The following is a 21,739-nucleotide window of genomic DNA, read 5'->3' on the forward strand; positions in this document are numbered from 1 at the left end:
TATCCTATAGCAATAAATTAAAAAGCTAGTTCTTTTAACTATTTCTGAAGAAAGGACAAATTAAAGGGGAGCAAAAGAAACAGAGTAGGAAAGATATTTTTAAACTACTCTACCCAACTTCCCATCAATAATATTTTTCAAAGTCAGATGAAATGGACAATTTTTCAGGAAGGCATTAATTGGGAAAATTTGTCAAAAAGAAGTATAAAGTTTGAATATAATAATCCCTACAGGAAAAAAGCTATTGCTACAATGATAAAATGATAGAAGAGTTCTAACAATTTTTTACAAATAGATAATTCCAATTTATATAAACCATTCTGAACAAGGAAGAAATTGCTGTATTCTTAATTTTTTTATTTGCAGTCACCATTGTCTCAAACTAAAATTGAAGAGTGAAAAAACAGAAAAGTACAAGAAAATTACCAACAAATGAAAATTTTGAAATAAAAAAGCAGTGTATCAAAAGAACTTTAGGACCAAGTAAGATTTATTCCAGGAAATAAAAGTCAATGTTAAAAAAAACTAAGTGTGTAATATACTTTATAAATGGATTAAAATATAATCACATCTGTAGATGAAAGAAAGGCAGTTTATAAAATTCAACATGTCTACCCATGAAACAGATGTAAACCTCTAATATTATATAAATGATGAAACAGACAAAGTTTTCTAACTTTAGTCAGAAGGAATACGTGTTTTTATTCAACACAATTATTAACTATTCCTGAGGGGGGAAAATCTATTAGTTCTGAAAATGGAAAAAAAAAAAATCATTTTTTTTTTTCTGTCAAGAATGCCCAAAAGACACTGCAAGCTAGCTGCAGCCACTTCAGTGTGAGTTTGACCCCAGCCCTGGAGGTGATCCACATGGTGCAGCAGATCTCTCCTGTCTCGTCTGCTGCTCCCCTTAGCAGTGAGTGTACTTCATCAATCTGTTGGTTCTGCTCCCCACTCTGTCTCTGGCGGAATCCTCTCATTGCCCCTGCACCTCTGACCTGTACCCCAGTTCTGTATGCATAAATAAATAAATATTGGGGAAAAAAAAGGATTAGGACTAGCAGAAGGGTCAAATAAGATAGTGAGAAGCAAAATAAATAAAAGTAACTTTATTCCTGCAGTAATAGAAATCATTAGAAAACGTGCTGTGAAAAGATTGTGCTGATGACAACAAATTATAAGAGCAATGAAATGAGATAAACTAAAATATATATGTATATTTGGTATCCAAAGGCCCTGGGTTTCATTACCCTGGCATATGTCAAAACTCTGGGCGGCCCAAGTCCCTTATATGATTGTATAGTATTTGCATATAACCTACTCAGATCATTCTAAATACTTTAAATTATCTATTATTTATAATACCTAAGACAACTAACTGCTAATTAGTTGTTGTACTATATTTTTCAGGGAATAACAAAAAAAAAATGCTGTATATGTTCAATGTAGATGCAATGATCCTTGACTGAGCTACACAGGAATGTATTTTTGATCCTTGAATGATTCTGAACATGTTGAATTCACAAATACTAAGGGCCAATTACATATGATCTGAAAAGATCGAAGAAATTGTGGTATTGGGTAGGATATCAGATGAAACTACTAAGTTTTCAAAACAATATAATTTTTAAGAAACTTGTCAAAATTTTTAAAAATGTTTGGACAAGAGAAAATTCAGAAAATTTTGACTGAAAAGTGTGGAAAGTGGCTTTTCAATATGATGCTCTCATGTAATTATTATTGTATAGGAAATAAATGATGAATAGAATTGAATAAATGTCAGACAAACATACACTTACATGAGAATTGTGTATATGATAAAGATTTAATTTACATGATTGAGTTCAAGTTAGGCTTTTTGATAAGTGGTGTTTACAGAATGCACCATGTACTAGAGATTTCTTAAATCAGATTTCTACCTCATACAAAATTACTCCCAGGTGAATAAAAGAGCCAACCAAATGCAAAAAATAGGGAACAGAAAGCAGTAGAAGAGGATAAAGTTATAATTCGGAGATTATAAAACAATCTCAGAAATCTGCAGTTGAAAGTACAAACTGACAATTTTCAGCACGACAATACTTTAAGAAAAGTTAATGAACAAATTTACACGATTAGCCAAAGACCAAGAAAATAATGTATGAGTACTTACTAATTAAAAGTGTCAAATATTTCAAAGAAATGCACATAGACAATTTTAAGAAACACGAATGGCTAGTAAATATAAGGAACAGTCACCAAATTGTCTCATTATGAATTAGGAAAGTCATATTGCTGCTTATCACATTGGCAAAACTTGAACTTGTGTCCGAGATGGCTGAGGATGAAAACATACAGATGTTTGTATACAACGTTGGTAGTCAACTTGTAGTCTTCAGGGTGATTTGGACATGTCCAATAAATTTTTAAATGTGTAACTTTTATTATGGAAAACAACGCATTTCATGGAGTAGATCTAGCATTCTGCATTCATGATTTTCATTGGCAATATTGCAAGAGAGAGCCAAATCACTAGGAACCAAGGACAACATGTTTCTGGATGGAGTCCATAAGCCACACTCATAAATGTAGCTTTCCAAGCTTTATGACATCATATGGTTGCAGTCATTTTACCTAGTGCTGGAAAAAGGTGAAAGATTTATTTGATCTGAGGAGAAACCAGAGTATATTACAGGGCATTTGAAACTAGTACTGTGGTCTGACGCAAAGCTTACTTACAAAGAAAAAAAGAATAAAGCTCTGGCTAGATTTTCTTACATTTTGTGGTTACTATTTCAGGCTGCATAAAATCCTTTTGCCAAAGGAGGAAGTTGCTGGCTTTTAGCAATTTTCATGTTCTTTTAGCTAAAGGCACTTTGAAGTAATATTAAGACATTATAATTTTAGCTATATTTAATTAGCTTCCCCCCCCATTCCTTAAACCAGCAATTTCAACTCCAAGCATCGTGGAGAAACTCTTTCACAGCAGCATTAATTTTTGTACTGAAAATATTAGAAACAGTAAATAATTAGATGATCTGAAATAATTATTTAAGATAAGGTTGATGTACATATATACTAATATCTGGGAAAAAATCCAAGATATACTTAGTGAAAAAGGCAAAGTACAAAAAAAAAAACAAAAAACAAAAAACAAAACAAAGTACAATTCCACTTCCATGTAAAGAAATCTTTATGGGTATGTGTAAACATGTGTTTGGGAGAAAACAGAAATACATAGCTCAAACTGCTAACAGAAGTTCCTCCTTTAGCAGGGAAGGAAACTTCCATGGTTTCTGTGTGTTGGAATATGTTTTTGAAGTATTTTCACAAAGGAAATATAGTTGTATATTGCTTCTGCAAAAGGGGAAGATTTGAAAACTATGAACATTTACACTTATTGATTGTGTATATATAACATGCTTAAAGTTTTGTGTGTGTGTGTGTATATATATCATATGTAGTCTGGGACTGTATATCAACTATAAGAAAATAATTAAGACTATCTAAATGATGTAAATTTTGAAAGATAGTTTAGTTTTGAATTTAAATGTTCTGTTTTCATTTGGAAGTTCAGCAGCACAGAGTCACAGTCTAAGAATACATTTCAGAAAAGACTATTCCAATTAGCAAATTTAGAAAGTTTCATTATGGAAATTCCCAGAGGCAAGCTCTGGCATTTAATGATTAGAAGAGTAACAAAAAGTGTGGTTTACAGAGTGAATCAATGGAAACGTAAATTTTGCTGTCTAATATAAAAGAACCTTTATGGTAAGCAATAGTACATGGAGTTAATTAGAGGAGTATATTGTATAGGTGTTTTTCAAATTGTACAGTATGAGAAAATATATATGATAATTATGAAGCAAATAAATACAGTGAAAATCCCTCCTAGTCTGCTAAAATTCACTATGAGCCACAAGATACATAAACAACTTTACAAAATTTAATAAGATCCTTTCCTTTTTCAATCCTCTATGTCTAGAATGGTTAATACTGTTTTGCAGACTTGAAATTAGTTGCTAAAGGAGTAGGTCTTAAGTGTCCTTCCACACACACACACACACACACACACACACACACACACACTCAAAGGGTAATGATGAGGGCAATAGATGTGTTCATTAATTTGATTGTGGAAATCATTTCATAATGTATATGGAACATCAAGTTGTATGCCTTAAGTATATACAATTCTATTTGGCAATTATACCTCAATAAAGACGTAAAGAAATGGTCAATGAATGGACATCGGTCAAACCAAAGTGTACCTCACTAAGAACATGAAACAATGGCTTCAGCAAATTGCTTGAGATTCTCAATGCCCCCTGCAATTTTCAGGGTCAATCCTATAATTCTTTACTGAGGTTTCTGTTAGGCTGGTGCTCTCCTGGGAAAGACCTGCTTTTTAGTCAGGTCTAAACAGAAAGGAACTGATAAGAGAAGCATCACTAAATTCTGAAGTTAAGGATGTGATTTGTATACCATCATTGTCACAGCGAATTCCTGTCACTTGATGTTTTCCTTCTATGATGATGAGAAGATCCACAGTGACTCTCTCTGTTGCTCACTGGACACAGCTGCCATGTTAAGAGTTTCAATGAAGACTAAGGCAAGAGCAAATACATAATTCTGTACTGTTGTTCTCAACGGAACTCCAGTACTTGGGATGACTCGAAACATTTAAAATAGCTCAAGTAGAAAAGAAAAAGTTCAAACCAGTCACCAGATCCAAAATTAGCATTTTATTCAGAACGCTGGGGTCATAGGTGTATCATTTATATTCTGGTACACAATACAGAGGCAAAGCTGTTGTCAGAAGTCTCTCCAGTTTAAAAGCTTTTTTTTTCCACTTTTTTTTTTTAAAAACACACACTTAGTAGTGCCACCAGTGTCAGGCCACCCCTTTCTTTCATTTTTTTTTTTTTGGTACAAATTATGTAAAACATTTGTGCTAAGAACTTTTTTCCCTCCCCAAACAAAAAACGAAAATAAAAAATAAAAAAAAATTAAAAAATTAAAAATTGAGTATTCTAACTACAGCTCAACAATTGAATCAAATGTCACTTTGTTTTGTAAATACTTTATCCATAACGAAAGATATAAACATGCAAAAAACCTGAATCCATAGTCCAAATAATACATACACATGTTCTGAAGTTTCTGCACTTCGCCATAGACTATGCCAATAAAACATTATGTACACATACCATTTTTACAGTGAAGTGGAAAAAATACAGTAAATAAAAAAGTGTACATGGATTAAGACCAAAATGTGTCTAACATTCTAGTTTATGAAAAAATTCAATTTTGCTACAAATTGGTGATATGAAAACTCCCTTTATTTGCAACCAGCTGCATAAGTTTTAAGATTTTAGTGGAAAAAAAAATCTAAAGTCTAAAACTAGAAGTAATGTACATTTTTCCAATCTCATGGTCTCATCCCCCAAGATACTAAAATTGCTCCATGAGTTTTTGTTTGTTTAATTCTGTATTTTAATAAAAGCAAATGCAATGTAACAAAAGCGTGTTGAAGCATATCATGGTTTAACTTACTGCTCCCGCCACAAAATATTTTGTCTTTTACTTATCGTTTCAGAAATCAGTACCATTAAAGCCTTAAACATAAAACTAATTCCAATCTGAAAAAGGTACAAAAAGGCACATAAAATCCCAGTGCTTCTGTACTGTAAAATTCAAGTGTAACTGAGCTCAGTGTTTTTCCAAACAGTATTGGATCACTGATATTCCCTCTGAGCCCAAATTGGTTTGCAGCCTATGCCAAAGCCTCCAGCAAGCACTGTGCTAGTAGACTACAAAGTTAAAGCCTAGCTTCTGTATGCTTTTTGGGAATATCAGTTGAAATTGTTTGTACTTGTCCGACACCAAGTTCACCCTGAAGTTCAGTCATCACCTCCACCATACATGTCAGCGAGTTTCTTGAAGCGTGGCCCCCAGTCATTCAGGTAATCATAGTCCTGCTCGCCACCACTACTGGAGGAATTAAGGGAGCTCAAGGACCCAGCGGTAGAGCCGCTGCCTTCATAGTCAAACACTAAGAGCGAGTCGTATGGAGGAGCTGTGGGGTCGTTGTCAGCAGCTTTAAGGCCCTATGGTTTGTGAAGACAAAGAAAGAACAGAGAGGGTTATGCACTGTAAATCCACAAACAGAGCTGAGCGTTTCTGCAGGATCAGCAGGGATCATTAGCTGGTAAATATGTATTTGGAATTCTCAATTGAGCTCCCCATCCCATTGGGAAGCTAGACAAAGGTGAATTAATGTTGCTCCTCAGAACAGGAACCCTAAAGGGTCTGGTCCAGTGAGCCAAAATATCCACTGGCAAAGGGTAAATGGAAAATGTGCTTGTCAGGTGGCAAAAATGCTTGAAGTTGAAAAGGGAGGAACTTAAATTATGTAATATGTAGGACACGCACAGCTTGTAGATACATTATATGTCATTTAAATACAAGTTAAATTATATTTGCTGGTGATTGCTATAAAATCAATTCATTCACTTATTCATTCAACAAATGTTTTATGGCACAATTTCCTTGCCAGGAAGCCTGGTAGTGCACATGTTTAATAGGCATCGGTCGAGACCGGCTTTGAATGAGGATCACACAGAAGGCTATAAAAGCAATTGATACATGGACCATGATCTATTTGGAATCAGAGTACACAGATTTTGATAACTTATACAGTGAGGAGGAAGTATGCACAAGGTAAAGAAAGGTATATAGATATGGAGCCAGATGACTCTTGCTCACGCAAGCTGGCATTTATTTAACTGGCATGACAATAGTATGAAATGAATGAAAAAGTAGTAAAACTATGACATCTAGGAAAAATATCATCAGGATGCTCAAAAGGAAATCCAGACTTGTCTTGCAAAGTAGTTTTGTTTTGTTTTTTAAAGAAGTAATAGCATTATATTTGACCTAAATGTGGAAGAGTATCAAAGAATGAAGATAGGTCAAATGTACTTCTTTTTAAAAAGATTTAACTATTATGCATACAGAACTGGAATACAGGACAGAGGTGCAGGGGTCGTGAGGGGATTCACCAGAGACAGAGTGGGGAAAAGAACAGGCATATCTACTGAAATACACTGCTGAGGGGAGCAGGAGAGGTCTGTTGCACCATATGGGACAGTAGAGGTCTGTTGCACCATATGGGTCACCTCCCTGGCTGGGGATTGAACTCATGCTGCAGTGGCTGTGAGAGCTTCTTAGTGCTATGCTTTAACCCACTGCTCCAACAGAGAGGACCCATAAATGTACTTTTAGTAAAAGTAAAGTTACCCATCAAATCTTTCATGTACTTAGCAACACATAAAATGTGAAAATCAATGACATACTGTGAAAAGATAATGTTTTCTTAAGAATAGGGTGACTTTCAGCACCCATGGGCCCTTGACAAGACATGAGCCAATATCTATACATGTAAACATTGGGGAAAATCCTGTTAACATAACATTATATGTGTGTATGTATGTGTGTGTGTGTGTGTGTACACACATATATGGCTCTACTAAAAAGAACTGTTATCAATAAGCTTAAACTCACAAAAAGATGTTCTGCTGTTTTCTGTATTTTTCCCAGTTCCATTCTACTATTTCAACATTAGTTTCCCATCGATCTTTTTCAAAACTATGGTTTTCAAATGTTGGTGAGGTTATGGTGGTTTCTCTTAACTGAGACATCATCAACTATCCCACTTTAGATTAACTCTTTCAACCCATGTGTATTTTATTAGTGCATATGTGTTTTTTATGAGTATGTATTTATCAATGTTTTTTTTTTTTTTCCCAAACGTGTTGAGGAGAAGAGGGAAAATTAACGAAGAATTGTTATGGTGAATGGTTAATGAGTTCACACCAAGTGGGGGTTGACACCACAGCTCTACAAAGTAGTAGTTATGGGAACTCAACTAAATTATATAAGCTTCATTTCTTTAACTGCAGTTATGGTAACAGTAATGGTATTATGGAGACCACTGGACTAAAGAGATCCAACCCTGGCTGGTACTATTAGAGCTCAGAGACTATCAGCATTAAAAAAAAAAAAAAAAAAAGTTAAAATTTGGAGAAAATGTCCTATATTGAATTGAAAAAATATGTGAAGTTACAAGATTTTATAAGAAACAAAATGCCTTGATTGACTTTAGTTAAAACAGGAGAGAAAAGTACACACTACTAATTTTTCTATCTTCAAGTCTTCCTTGCCAAGGATATGATAAGCATTTAATCACTTTTCCTCACATTAGGTTATGCTATTTATAACCTAGAAATGCTTGTGTGAAGTTATATAAAGAAGTGTTCAGAAAACTACTTCAACATATAAAGCACAAATACTTTTAGATAGTATTTTCTAGACTGTATTTATAGAAAAAGCTACAAGTCAATTCTACTAAGCCGGAACTATAAACCACAACTTCTCAAAATTCATAGTTCCTCTCTGTGGGAGATTGTGTTACTGTCTTCAGTGATTCACTAACCCTGGCCTGTAGGTGGATCACACACCCACACTACCACAAGTGCCTCTTTGGAGCCACAGTTTACTTCCCCAGCCCACTGCCAGTTTGGCAAGAGGACTGGCCTTGGCCAACGATATGTGAACAGAAATGTAGACCAGATTCTCAAGGGTTCTGTCTAAAGTGTTTCCACCAGTTTCTTCTCCTTTTGCTCTCTGCCAGGAGAACGGCCTTCCCCAGATGGGAGCTTTCCTTCTGCCTGGACTTTGAAGTACAGAAGATGTGTGGATCAAGATCTTAGCACTGCCTGCATATGGCTGACATGTTATGTGAGAAGGAAGGAAACCATTGCTATTGAAAGCCAATACTATTTTGGAATTCTTACTTTGAAATTACAGGGTTAGCTAGTGAAAGTCAAAGAATGTACCTTTAATCATCTTGTTTTATTTAACTCTACATAAACATTGCTCAAGTATATTACAATGAGTTCTGCTCAGTGGGAGACCCAACCATCAATAAGCTAGAACCAAGGCCTGCTCTCATGGAGTTTTATGTTCTTTTTCTTTTTAAAGATCTATTTATTTATGCATATAAGAACTGGGGTATAGGCCAGAGGTGTGGGGTTGATTCACCAGGTACAGCGTGGGAAACAGATAGGCAGATGTTCTGACATACACAGCTGAGAGAGTAGTGGGCAGGTCACGAGAGGTCTGCTGTGCCATGTGGGTCACCTCCCTGGTCGAGAATCAAACTCATACTGCAGTGGCTGCAGATAGCTTCATAGTGCTGTGCTTTAACTTGTTGCGCCACTAGGGAGGGCAATTTCATGTTCTTATGTCAGCATTTGTGCCTTTCTCCTTTCCCCTACAAAATCCAGCAACTTCTTACTAAGTGCTAGGTGATTCCTTCGTGTCAGTACAATTTTGAGTTCACACAAGATCAAGACCAGATAAAGGAAAATTTAAGAAACCTCAAGGATTTCCTGACAAAAAGATTAGATCTCATATTATTAAGATTTTACTAAAGAAAACTGCTGTGTTATACAGAGAGGAGCGACAATTCACGTGCCAAGTTGCAATATATGTAGAGCCTTGTCCGATCCTTATGGTGTTAGCACCCAACTAATATGAAAGGCTAAACCTAAAATTAGCCAGAGTCAATGACAGGGACTCAGGTATGTCTGAATTTAGTGCAGAGGAAAGCGATGGCCCGTGTTTACTCTGACTTAGGAATAAACATTGGAAGTTGACTGGTCATCCATGGTATTAAAGGGTCTGAGACTCTTCATAGCAATTTAAGACAACTCTATTCTGTAAAAATATATGTAACACTGGTGATAATCTATTTCCATACTCACTATAGAGACTCCAAAATACTCATTTTATTTATTTATTTATTTTTAGCTCTGTTTAGCTTTTTGATCATCCGGGTAGTTTCTGAATCTGTTTTATCTTCTTTTAAAAAGAGGTTAGGGGATTTCAAAAAAGCCTGAGTTACATCACCAGCCAGAGAACTGACCCACATGGCAGGGTAGACCTCTCCTTTCTTGCTGCTGTTCCCCTCAGCAGTGTATTTTAGTAGACCCACCTGTTCTGTTCCTCACCTGTCTCTAGAGACCCTCTCACCCCCTGCACCCAAGTTCTTCTACACAAAAATAAATAAAATAAAATCTTTAAAAATAAAGAGGTTAGGTCATGAAACCTACCAGGAAGCATCGAGCTATGCCAGAGTACTGCACACTGTCTCAGGTTTTGATAATTGCAAAAGGGCAAAACGCACTGAACTTTTCAAGAATTCTTAGGCAAGCCATCTTTCTAGGCTGAATGTTAAGTGCTTTAAGTCCCTTCCACTTGGATCGCACTAATTTTTATCTGGGAATAAGATGTGGCTCTTCTGGATCAGGCATTATATTAATCCTCAGTACTATTTTGGTAATTCTAAAAAGATCATAGTTGAATTCTAAGGAGCTGACAGTGACAGGCACACACCATAGTGAATGCACAAAAGTGATCCACGTTACCTGCCTATCTGCCCTGAAGGCTGTTGTTTGCACTAGATATACATGAACTATTGCCACATGGTACAAATCAATTTCATATGTTTATTTCTTTTCACCTAGTTTGACTAAATCCACAAGAGTATGTGTATGTTATCTTTTCTGGAGGAACAGATCTTGAAATGGATATATCTAGACTTTTTGCTCTAGTTGAGGTGCCTCTGTTAAATGAAAGGCTGTGCCTCTGAGGATGAATTCTTGCTGTGCTTGTATTTATAGCCTTCTGACCCGATGCTTTAGGGGTGGAGAGAAGCTTTTAGAGGGACTATAAAAACCCACATTCTTTCATCGAGGGAACATATGAGAGCTTGAGACAGTTCTCTTGCTCCTAATATTCTATCTTCTGTGGTCTCAATGCCACTCTGCCTTCCTTTAGGTCCTCAGTGAAAGCCTCTTCAGTCCCCAGTAACTACTCTTTGATTCTTTCCTACACACTACAATTGGTTTCTCTGTCAGACATTATTTGATGAGATTCCTTCATCTATAACCTTTTGATTGCTCTCTATAGCTTGTAGAAGTGTTTCCCTAACAAGGGAGGCATTTCCTTGGGGGTGAGCAAGATGATTTTAAATTTTTAATTGGTGAGGGCATTTCAAAGAGTACATTTTATTTATTTTAATTAGCCATTCTTTTAAAGAATTGAGTTAAAATTGATTAAAAGTTTAAATTGTAAGAGGTGTACAGACATGGAAAAAGTTACGAAAGGTTACATAAATGACTGCTGTTTGGGTAAGTTACATGGTAAAATCAAAGTTCTTTAGAAGACCATTCAGTGAACCCAGACTGTTTGCCACCCTGTCTGTTTTAGCTGTTATCAACTCCATGACCTGCAAATGAATTATTCACCCCAACTTCCTAAAGCCTAAAAATGTCATATTCTTGTGTCTCTTTGTGCTCTTTGCATATTCATTTTCTGCTTAGCTGAAATATGGATTCTCTTCTTTATAAATGTCCCTCTCAAAAACTGGTTAATATACATCCACCTATCCACTTACCCATCCATCACCCATCCTTTAAAAGAGCCTGTTTTGGGGGGTGGGGTGAGTGCATGGGACTATGTTGATGGCACATGGGTGATTTGGTGATGGGAAGTCCACAGGGATTATAATTTAGATGGAAAAAGGCACAAAATGATGTGAAAATAAATGCTTAAAAAAAAAAAGCCAATTAAAAAAAAAAAACAAAAAACACTTGCTATTTTGATTTCTCCCACCCCCCAACCAGTTAATAGGAATAATTCCTGTGGTGTCTCTGGTCCCCTTGCCCTTTATTCTGTGCTTTGGTCACACTATATTGTGATCTTTTCATGCAGGGTCTGCTCAGATTTAGTTCATATCCTGAAGTCCAACACATGCCTGATACCCGGAAGGATTCCAGAAGTTAATACTGCACTGCTGTTCTGGGCTAATTTTTTTCAAATTTGTACCTACTCTTTTCAGAGGAAGTTGGATCTAGCTTTAAACTATACATGGGCATAAAAGTGTAACACACTTATAATTATAGTGAAATCTGGTGACTTAGGCCAAGACTAATGTGTTCCTTTCTAGGGACTACATTTTAGTTAAAACAATTTTGGGGGGAAGGAGATAACTTCCCATATTTGCAATTAAAGACAGCAGAAATTTTCACTCCTGAAAGGCTCATATTAAAGAGTAGTATGATCCTGACATAATTTAGAAATTTTTACTGTATGATGGGAATTATACTAAGCATTTTATATGAATTATCCTCTTTAGAGCTCCCTAGAAAGTTCTAATATTATCCTCATTTTATAAATAAGACAACTGCAAATCCAAAAGGTTAAGTCCAAGGACCATGATTTGACTGTGAGGTGAGACAGTTGGCAATGAACACAAAAAAGCCTGTTAAGAATGGATAGAAATATTTTAAAGGCAAACTAAATTTAATTAGTAGGAGTAAGAGGGCAAAAGTGTTAAGCTGTAGTAGTTTTAAGCAAATTATTCTTGAAGTACCTTCCAAAGTTTTTAAATGATATTAATCCAAAGTGTGTCTTTAAAAGAAGTCTGTCTTTTAACAGAAGTATGCCCTTGGTTTTTACATTTCTGAGATAAAGAAATACATGGGATTAGTAAAGTTATTGGGGGTATGCTAATATCTACTGTTGGGCTGAGATTAATTTGTTTCAACTTTTCACCCTCTGAAGGTCATATTTAAAAATCTCCAAAGAGAATGAAATTTGTAGTTGAAATTAAAAGTTTGTGATTATATTATTCTTTCAGATTGCAAATAAATTATCATTTTTGAGATTCATGGCATCATTACTTATATAAAATAGAAAATGTTCTTATGAGCATACCTATTTCTTACATCTATAAAAACATTGCAATTATAATCACTATATTATTCTTCATTTGGAACACTTGGTACTGTTACGGAGAAGGATGTCCTAAAGGAACTCTGGAGAGTCCTATGGACTCCACCCCCTACTCCAGCTTTCTGGACCCTACCCCCTACTTCCAGGGATTGGAAACTACAACTCCCAGCAGTACCAGGGAGACAACTGCAAGGACCCAAGGGCGGAGCTAGCAGGAATGAATTCTGGGACATTTGGGGGATAAATAGGGCGTGATTGCATTGTGCGTTATTGACCCTTTTGTGTGTACCTGCAGTATAATGGAATTGTGAGCGCGCGGGTGAGGCCCCACAGACAGGGGGCGCAGTCCACTCTGGGCTACCCTGGAACAGTACTATGCTAAGTCAAATAAGACCTGGAGATAAATACATTTGTTTGCATTTTAAATGTACCCATAAAATGTTCTTAAGTTCTTTCTATGTGCCTTCAACTGTTTTAAGAACACATCTGTATGTATACTCCTTGTGTCTGACACTGTCTGTACTAATCAAGACTTAGTAAGAGAATTAAGGCTAGAAGAAAGGGAAAGCACATGCCAGAGAAAGAACAGCATAGGAACAGGCAACAACCAGAAATTAGAAACTAAGATTGCAGATGACAAGTAGAGGTCTTTGTCCATGGAAAAAGCAGATGAGGGACCAGCCACAGATGCAGCTGGAAAACCAAGTGGAAAGCAGAACTAGAAGTTGCTTGATATAAAGAATGTACAGGCAGCAAAGTAGGGAGCAAACCCTAATATAATCTGTGTCTGATTTATCTCCTTCACTATGCACTACTGGTACAGTAAGTACACACACAGCAGACATTTAGCAATTATTTGCTGAAATCTTCTTCAACCAAGCTCAAGGTGATTTCACATGCCTGATTTTTAATAAATGCAGACAATCCTCAGATTATGAACTGATGGTATGTAGAAGTTAATTTGCAGGTCAGTTGTTTAGAAAAAAGCTTTTCATACAAAAATTCACATCTACTCAGGTGGTCTTGAGCCAGGTTTTAGGCTGTGTCCTTTGGTTCTGTTTTAAGGAAAGGAAATTCCAAGTGGAAATTTCTACCCAACACCTCCTACTCTGGCTTTAGAAAAGTTGGGCAAATGAAACTTAGTAAATAGATAGTGTTTCTTTCCACTGAAAAAAAAAAATAGTAATTATCTACCTATCATCTATTTTACTAAATGAGCACACAGACACATACACATATAAACTCAAAAAGTACACTGAGGACAACCCAGGGACTAGTTCTCTTTATGCAATCAGCACTACAGAGTTAAAGGCTGCAGACTGGGACCCAGTGAATCCCAGTCAATGACAAACCAGGCAGTGCCTATCGCTTCATGCCTGACACACCTGCCACAGTACTTGGATTCTTTAAAATAGCAATAAATTACTTTGACAAAGTAGTAAATGCTTAGATTACATAGAGACAAATAGTGAATAGTCCCTCATCCTAGAATGTAAAGGTAGGGAAGGAGGTTTGACAGAAAATTTTAATTGAATCTAAAGGTTGCATGGCTATTTCATTGATGGCCAAGGACGTAAAGGCTTTGCTGAGGTTGTGTAAAAGTCAAAAGTGTGATGTTGGGGAACAGGAAGGGATGTGGCTCAATGGGGTGGAATCCCCAAAGATTATGGACATTTCTGGCACAGGCAAAAACATTAAGTACTTGTGTAATTACAGTGAAGCTAGAATTCATGCTCTGAAGAAGAGCCTATGTCTCTATGCAAAAAAATGCATTATTATCTTGAAATCCAACAACCACAGTAAAAACCAATGGATTTCTCATGATGACGGACACTAAATTAGAATACAAGCACGAGGGCCCTCCCTGATGGTGCAATGGTTTAAAGTTCAGTACTGTGAAGCAATCCGCAGCCACTGCAGCATGTATTCCATCCCAGGCCAGGGAGGTGACCCACATGGCACAGCAGACCTCTCCTGACTTGCCCATTGTCCCTTCAGCAGTTTATTTCAGTCAATCCACCTGTTCTGCACCCCACCTGTCTCTGGTGACTCTTCTCACTCCCTACATCTCTGGCCTGTATCCCTGTTCCTATGTGTATAAAAAATAGATCTTAAAAAAAAAAAAAAAGTACAATTCGACCCTCCCTAGTGGCGCAGTGGGTTAAAGCACAGCACTGAGAAGCTAAAGCCACTTTCGCATGAGTTCAATTCCCACCTGCCCCGGAGGTGACCACATGGCGTGGCAGACCTCTCCCGACCCACCCGCTGCTCCCCTCAGCAGTGTACTTCGTAGATTTGCCTGTTCTGCTCCCCACTCTGTCTCTGGTGAAGCCTCTCGCCGCCCCTGAGCCTCTGGCCTGTACCCCAGTTCTGTTTGAACAAATAAATAAATCTTAAAAAGAAAAAAAAAAAAGTACAATCCTGCAAATTTCCTTAATTGTTAACTGGGTCTATATATGAGAAGCGGGGAAATCAGAAACATTTTTGTAGATAAAGAACACTCTAAAACTGGTACTCTGTTGCTTTTATCTTCAATTTGCTTTTAAATCATTTCTACTACAAATTAATCTATTATCTACTTAACAGAAGTGAATACATATGTTCATAATGCAGCCCATACTTTAGGAATAGACCATAATGAACAATAGTAAAAGATAAATATTCTAACTTTGTTCTAAAACTATTTCTGCAAAACTAAAAGTACATCTAAAACCGACAATAGACCGAGTATGTGTACATAATACATGACTATTTGAAGAAGCCAAGGAAATAAGAGTCTTATCAGCAGATGACTACTGGCCATACGGGACAGATATATTTTGCTTTTTAATACACTAAGACTGATTCTGATCTTGAAGATACTGAGCAGGAAGATATGGCCAGAGATCGGGACTTTTGCCATACATTCACATTCTATCAATATGTACTATATTCTTTTATAATAAAAATTCAAAAAAGAGAATTACAGTAAAACTAGAGCCATGAACTAAAGAAGCAGCATAAATCATTTCACTTCAAAACTTGAGTATAAAACGTAGCAAAACTCTTGGTCAGTAATGTAATAAAAGGATGCCATAATAATTTTGACAGTGAAAATCACATCTGTTATATTCAACAGAGAATTAGCTGCTTCTTATGGAAGCTCTTAAAACTCCTCGACTAGACAAGTATTTAAATCACTTACATAATATTTAATTTAGCTGCTCTTCCTACTAATCTCTTCTGGCAGAGCTCTCTAGTCCTTGGGTTGGCACTGAATTGTCACCATTTATAGGACTCAAAGGGTACAGTATGAAGAAAATGAAAGTAAACTAAGATTTGATTTATCAGTGCTAATAAATGCAATTAAAACACATTGTAATAGTATTTGTCTATTTATTATTTATAATCTAAGGGAAAATTTTTGCTGGAGATAATGTAACTAATACTGATAATATATATGACTGTCAACTCCAAAGGCAGACTATTAGCTGACACATCTCTTTGGCTGATCAAAAGATTAAATCTGTTGTCTGTTAATGAAGTCACAGTTGTTTCCATAGAAAAGATAAACATCCTGGGGCCCTCCCCTGTGGTACAGCTGGCTAAACTGCAAGCTAGTCTCAGCCACTTCAGTGAGAGTTTGATCCCCACTCTAGAGGTGACCACATGGGGCAGCACACCTCTCCTGTCTCGCCCAGTTGCTGCTCCCCTCAGCAGTTTACTTCGTCAGTTTGCCTGTTCTGCTCCCCACTCTGTCTCTGCACTTCTGGCCTGCACCCCAGTTCTGTATGAATAAATAAATGAATCTTAAAAAAAAGAAAAAGAAAGATAAATGTCCTATGGAGATGGCACAAGGGTGAAGTGGTGGAGGGAAGCCCATGGGGATTACAACAGAGATGAAAAAATGTACAAAATGAAGAATGATGTAAAAAATACATAAAAATTTTTAAAAATATATATAAAGAAACATTCTATATCTTGAGTGACAAACCAGACTGTAAACATTTATCAGAACTCAGTGAATTTGCACTTAAAATCATGAAATTTTATCGTGTATGTGATCTATACTTCAATAAAGCCAATGAAATGAAAAAAAAAGTAATTAAATAATTAGAAGCAAATAAATTCTCTTGAGAAACAAAAAAAGATAAACTTAAAAAAAAGTGTTTTTCAATGAGTTACAGAGCATATCCCAATCATTTTGTGACCTACAGTGGGCTACCCACTCACATGCAATGAAAGCATTTCTGAAGAAAATGAAGGCTCACTGTACCTCATTAATGAAGTCCCCGATGTCGCCAGGGTGTGGAGCTGCCGATCTGACCGGATACTGTGGCTCAGCATGGATGGGTCTCTCGTCCAGCCGTCGGATTCCCACAGGCTTGATGGCATCAGGCTCCACGGTATCAGGCTGCTGAAGCTGGCTCAAGTCATAGTCCTATGAGAGACAAAATAAAAAACTCAGGGTAGATGGGCAAAAAGATGGAAAACTACAACCTTTGTTTTTCAACACATACCCAGAATGCATAGAAATGAGTGAAATTTAACATAATGGAAAAGTTGCCACTATGAGTTTTACATGTTATGATTAAATATTTCTTTCACACAGTGATTTCTTCTGTGTTTTTCATTTCTACAGTCTGTGCTCCATCTGCTTTACTATGTTCCTCATCAGTTTCCAATGGAAAACAGCAGTGAGATGAGGCCCCACTATAAAATGACTAAAACACCAACTAGAAAATAGAGTTGGGTTGTAAAAGCAAAAGGACTAACTTTGTACAGATGGGGTTCAGGACGCACTACCCACAAATTTGTGAACTTATCATATACAATATCTTAAGATGAAAAAATTTTAAAAATGGTACGAGGTCACCTTGACCTCTACCCCACTCCACCCCCACTTTCCCTTTTCCCCCAAAACTACTGAAAACACAATTGTAAGATTGTCTCCCTGCACTAGCAGGCAGGAAGACATTCTTATCACCAAAGATGGGGAATGTGGGGGTCAAAAAAATCTGTACAAGGTAATTAAGCCTTGTATTCCTACCTAATTCCCCCCCATTCACTACTCCAACTTTAACCCCTTTGTCTTGCAGATTCTTCACAAACTTACTGTTTGTCTAAAGATATATGCAACTTTCTGTTCTGGTCATTTTGAGGGTCTTCTTCTTCTTCTGAATGGTCCCAGGCACATGTGTTTCAGACCCAGTGCATTTTCTGTTTCCTTAAAGGAAAATCTTAGTTCCTTCAGGTTTCAACTCCACTCTTCATCCCTCCCTACTTTCAATGGTTCAGTCAGCAAACTAAGGCCTATGGACCCAGTCTTGCCTATGGACTATTTTTCTGGAATAACCTTTACATTTTTACAGGGTTATTTAACATAATAACAACAAAGCAGAAGAAAATGCTACAAAGACTCTGTTGACCACAAAACCTTACTAACTGGTCCTTATAGAAAATGTTTTACCAAATTCTGGCCCAGCAGTGTTAAGCCAGGGAGGGTGGATTCCCTTTCATTGCAGCCCTGTGGAAATGTCTGGAAAACAGCCTGTCTACTTTCAGAGAGATAGAACAGAGAAAGCTCTGGATAGAGGGCGGGTCTCAGAACTATTTTCAGCTTTAACATCAGCCAGCTGGACAGGAATGTATAAAGAAACTGACTATAATGTGGAAATGCATCAAAATTGTAGGTTTGGGCAAATACTTTGTAGTTCAAACCTCTAAATTCTAGTGATGTAAAATATCACATCCCCAACTTAACCAAAATTCTCCAGTTCAAAGTTGTTAACATTTAGAGAAAGTATAGAATTTTTGAGTACTGCTTTTAGCTCAGGATTCATCTCTCTTTATAAGGTACATTTAAAACCACTGGTAGTAAATACAGTGGCTTTGATTTACTCAACACTTGAATATTTACATGTTCTGGCAGAACTCTAAATGTTCTATAGGTTTTCCAATTTGATCTTCTGAACAACACTGTAATGCTGCATTTGAATATTCTTACACAAAAGTTGAGGAAATTGTGTCTCACAGAACCCAAATAACTGGTCCATGGTCCCAGATCTATTAAAACACAGAGACAAAAGGCAAACACTCTGACTCCAAAGGCACAGCACTCCAACACATGGCTCTTTGCATAATGAAGAGTGAATCAAATCTCAGATATAAGGTTGGGTTTTGGAGAACAAACTAGGCAGATGAGTGTGGACAGGGCAGGAATGTGAGGAATGACCAAAATAACAAAGGAGGAAAAGGGTAGAGAGATCACTGACATTCATACCGACTACAAGCTAGACACTCTACCAGGCTCTTGGTACCTATCTTCTCTCTAATTCTGTCTCATAAACCCATGAAAAATATTTTATTATCATCATGTTTGAGAAAAAGATGCAGTGCGATTGAGTAACTTGCTCTTGGTCACATGGATGTGACTCAGATGGACACTGACACTGAGTGTGTCTGACTTGAAAACATTGAAAAATTAACTCTGTGCTCACTGGCATCCTGACTACTCTCCCCTAAATAACTCTTGCAGAGAGATTCAGCTAATCTAACCAGGGAAAACATCGAGAAAGCTCCTCCTCTTACGAGTGCCTAGAAGGTGCCCATAAACCAGGTATAACACAAAGCACAGGATGTTCAGGTTTGGAAGGCTGGCATTAGCTTTGTGCCTTGAGCAATGCAAGGACTAGGGAATCAAGCACATGAGTAAAGGGTAGGAGATGCCATTTTCTCCAGTCAGGACAGAGTACCTCAGAGCATCCATGCAAACAGCTGAGCGAAAACATCTTGATTTTGCACAACTGTGCTCCATTGTAAATTGATTAAAATTTATCAGTTATTTATAAACTATCTGAGGCAATGATGACAGATGTGAAATCCTTTGAAATGTTATACACAATAAAAAGGGACTTACTTGGTGAATTTTGAATGCTGACACACTAAGAAGCGTCTTTTTCCATAACTACCTACCATTATAGAGTGGGATAAACCAGAGTAAGTGTGCCTTCTAGCAATTACTGAAATTTTTAAAGATTGATTTATTTATGCATACAAGTTCTGGGGTATGGACAGAAGTGCAGAGGGGTGCAAGGATTCACTGGAGACAGAGCGCAGAGGGAAGCAGCAGGCGACACAGGAGAGGCCCACTGCACCATGTGGGTCAGCTCCCTGGTGGGGTATCAAACTCATGTTGTAGTGGCTAGAGGTAGCTTGAAAGTGCTGCGTCTTTTATCCCCTGATCCACCAGGGAGGCCCCAATTCTTGAATCTTTTGTGAAAGTAGGAAAACAGAGTATAAGTATACTGACGGCAGTTAAAATTTATTTTTACACTGAGGGGGTAAAGTGGCTTATTGGTAGATTGATTCATCTAAAACTAAGAAATTAGATCTTATTTTAAGGACTGTTTAAATATGGTAACATAGTTCTTTTTTTTTTAAGATTTATTTATTTATGCATACAAAACTGGGGTACAGGCCAGAAGTGCAGGGGCAGTGAGAGGATTCACCATAGACAGAGTGGGGAGCAGAACAGGCCGAATAACGAAGTACACTGCTGAGGGGAGCAGCGGGCGGGTCAGGAGAGGTCTGCCGTGCCATGCGGATCACCTCCGGGGCAGGCGGGGATCAAACTCATGCTGAAGTGGCTTTAGCTTCTTAGTGCTGTGTTTTAACCCGCTGCGCTACAGAGAGTGCCTGACATAGTTCTTGATAGTATATGATAGGTAGGTACTTCTTGTCATAATTAGAGACAAAAGAGGCTTGCACTTTTCTCATACTATTTATGACTTAGAAAGACCTCGTCCACCTGGATTTCTGATTCAGGATAAACCTATATCTATAGGTTACAAATACGAATGCTTTTGACTGGCCAACCGTGTTCAAAAATTTTTCTAGAAAGTTGCGCAACATTTAGACATTGGTGTATTCCACCAGAAAGCAGGAAAATCTGGCAAAGCAGACTGTTGTAACAGTCTATTAAAGCTGATGACAGGCCCTTCCTAGCTAGTGTTGCAGTGGGGTAAAGTGCAACACTACGACACTGCCCCCAGGCACTGCATCCCGAGTTCGAACCCAGGCTAGAGAGCTGACCCACATGGCACCGCAGACCTCTCCTGAGCCACCCACTGCTCCCTCAGCAGTGTATTTCAGTAGATCTTCCTGTTCTGCTCCCCACTCTCACCTTCCGTACTTCTGACCTGAACCCCAGTTCTTGTATGCATAAATAAATTTTAAAAAAAATGGAGGGCAGCTGGATGAGAATGGCATCTCCATGCTTCACTTACGGGTATATGCACAGAGTCATAGCCTTTGCCTACTATCTTAAGAATCAGAAAGCAGGACTAGTCTTAGAATATTTTTGGTCCTGCTCATTCCCTTCCACCATCAAAATGTCAGCCCCACTGAACATGGTCATTAAAAAATGCACTGAATGATTTCTCAGCAGTGGTATTTATGCCTGGTGTTGAAAAGAGCAACCAATTCAAGGTAAGTGCCTCACACCACACTCCACTCCACAGCAGTAATTCATAGTGGGAAGTGTGGAAAAGAACCTTGCCCCATCATTGAGGCTCACAGAAGTGATGAGTTCACCATATTGATGGCAATGTGTTGTTTTTTGTAGCTATGCTGGTATCTAAAAAAAAGGCAGAACCCCACTTATTTACAGGAAGCTAGAAAATGTGTTAAAATAGATGACAAATTTCTCAGTGATGTTTTCTCTCTGTCTACTGCAAATACGGGATGTGAAAATCTGCTGGTGGCAGGAAGAGTGGCGGTGTGGTAGGTGGCCTCAGGTCCAGGGACAGGCTTTTTTGTCCACACCCATCCACGTCAGAGCTCCTGACCAAAGGGTCCCATTTTAAGCCTTTTGATAAAAGGTCACTCTATGTGAACTTCCTAAATTATACATCTT

The 21,739-nt window shown here is 37.4% G+C and overlaps 1 protein-coding gene across 1 annotated transcript in view; it reads right to left on the minus strand.

Moving 5' to 3' along the window:
- Window positions 1–4,704: 4,704 nt before the first annotated feature.
- CDH2 (cadherin 2, type 1, N-cadherin (neuronal)) overlaps window positions 4,705–21,739 on the minus strand; it is a 194,971-nt gene continuing 177,936 nt past the window's right edge. Inside the window, exons 15-16 of the mRNA XM_004683804.2 lie at window positions 17,099–17,263; window positions 4,705–6,089 (exon numbers count right to left, since the gene is read on the minus strand). Of these exons, the coding sequence (XP_004683861.2) occupies window positions 5,883–6,089; window positions 17,099–17,263 (372 nt within the window). The 3' untranslated portion in view covers window positions 4,705–5,882. The remainder of the gene's footprint in view (window positions 6,090–17,098; window positions 17,264–21,739) is intronic.

Source organism: Condylura cristata, unplaced genomic scaffold, assembly GCF_000260355.1.
Source record: "Condylura cristata isolate star-nosed mole 26May11 unplaced genomic scaffold, ConCri1.0 scaffold00016, whole genome shotgun sequence".
Lineage (NCBI taxonomy): Eukaryota > Metazoa > Chordata > Mammalia > Eulipotyphla > Talpidae > Condylura > Condylura cristata.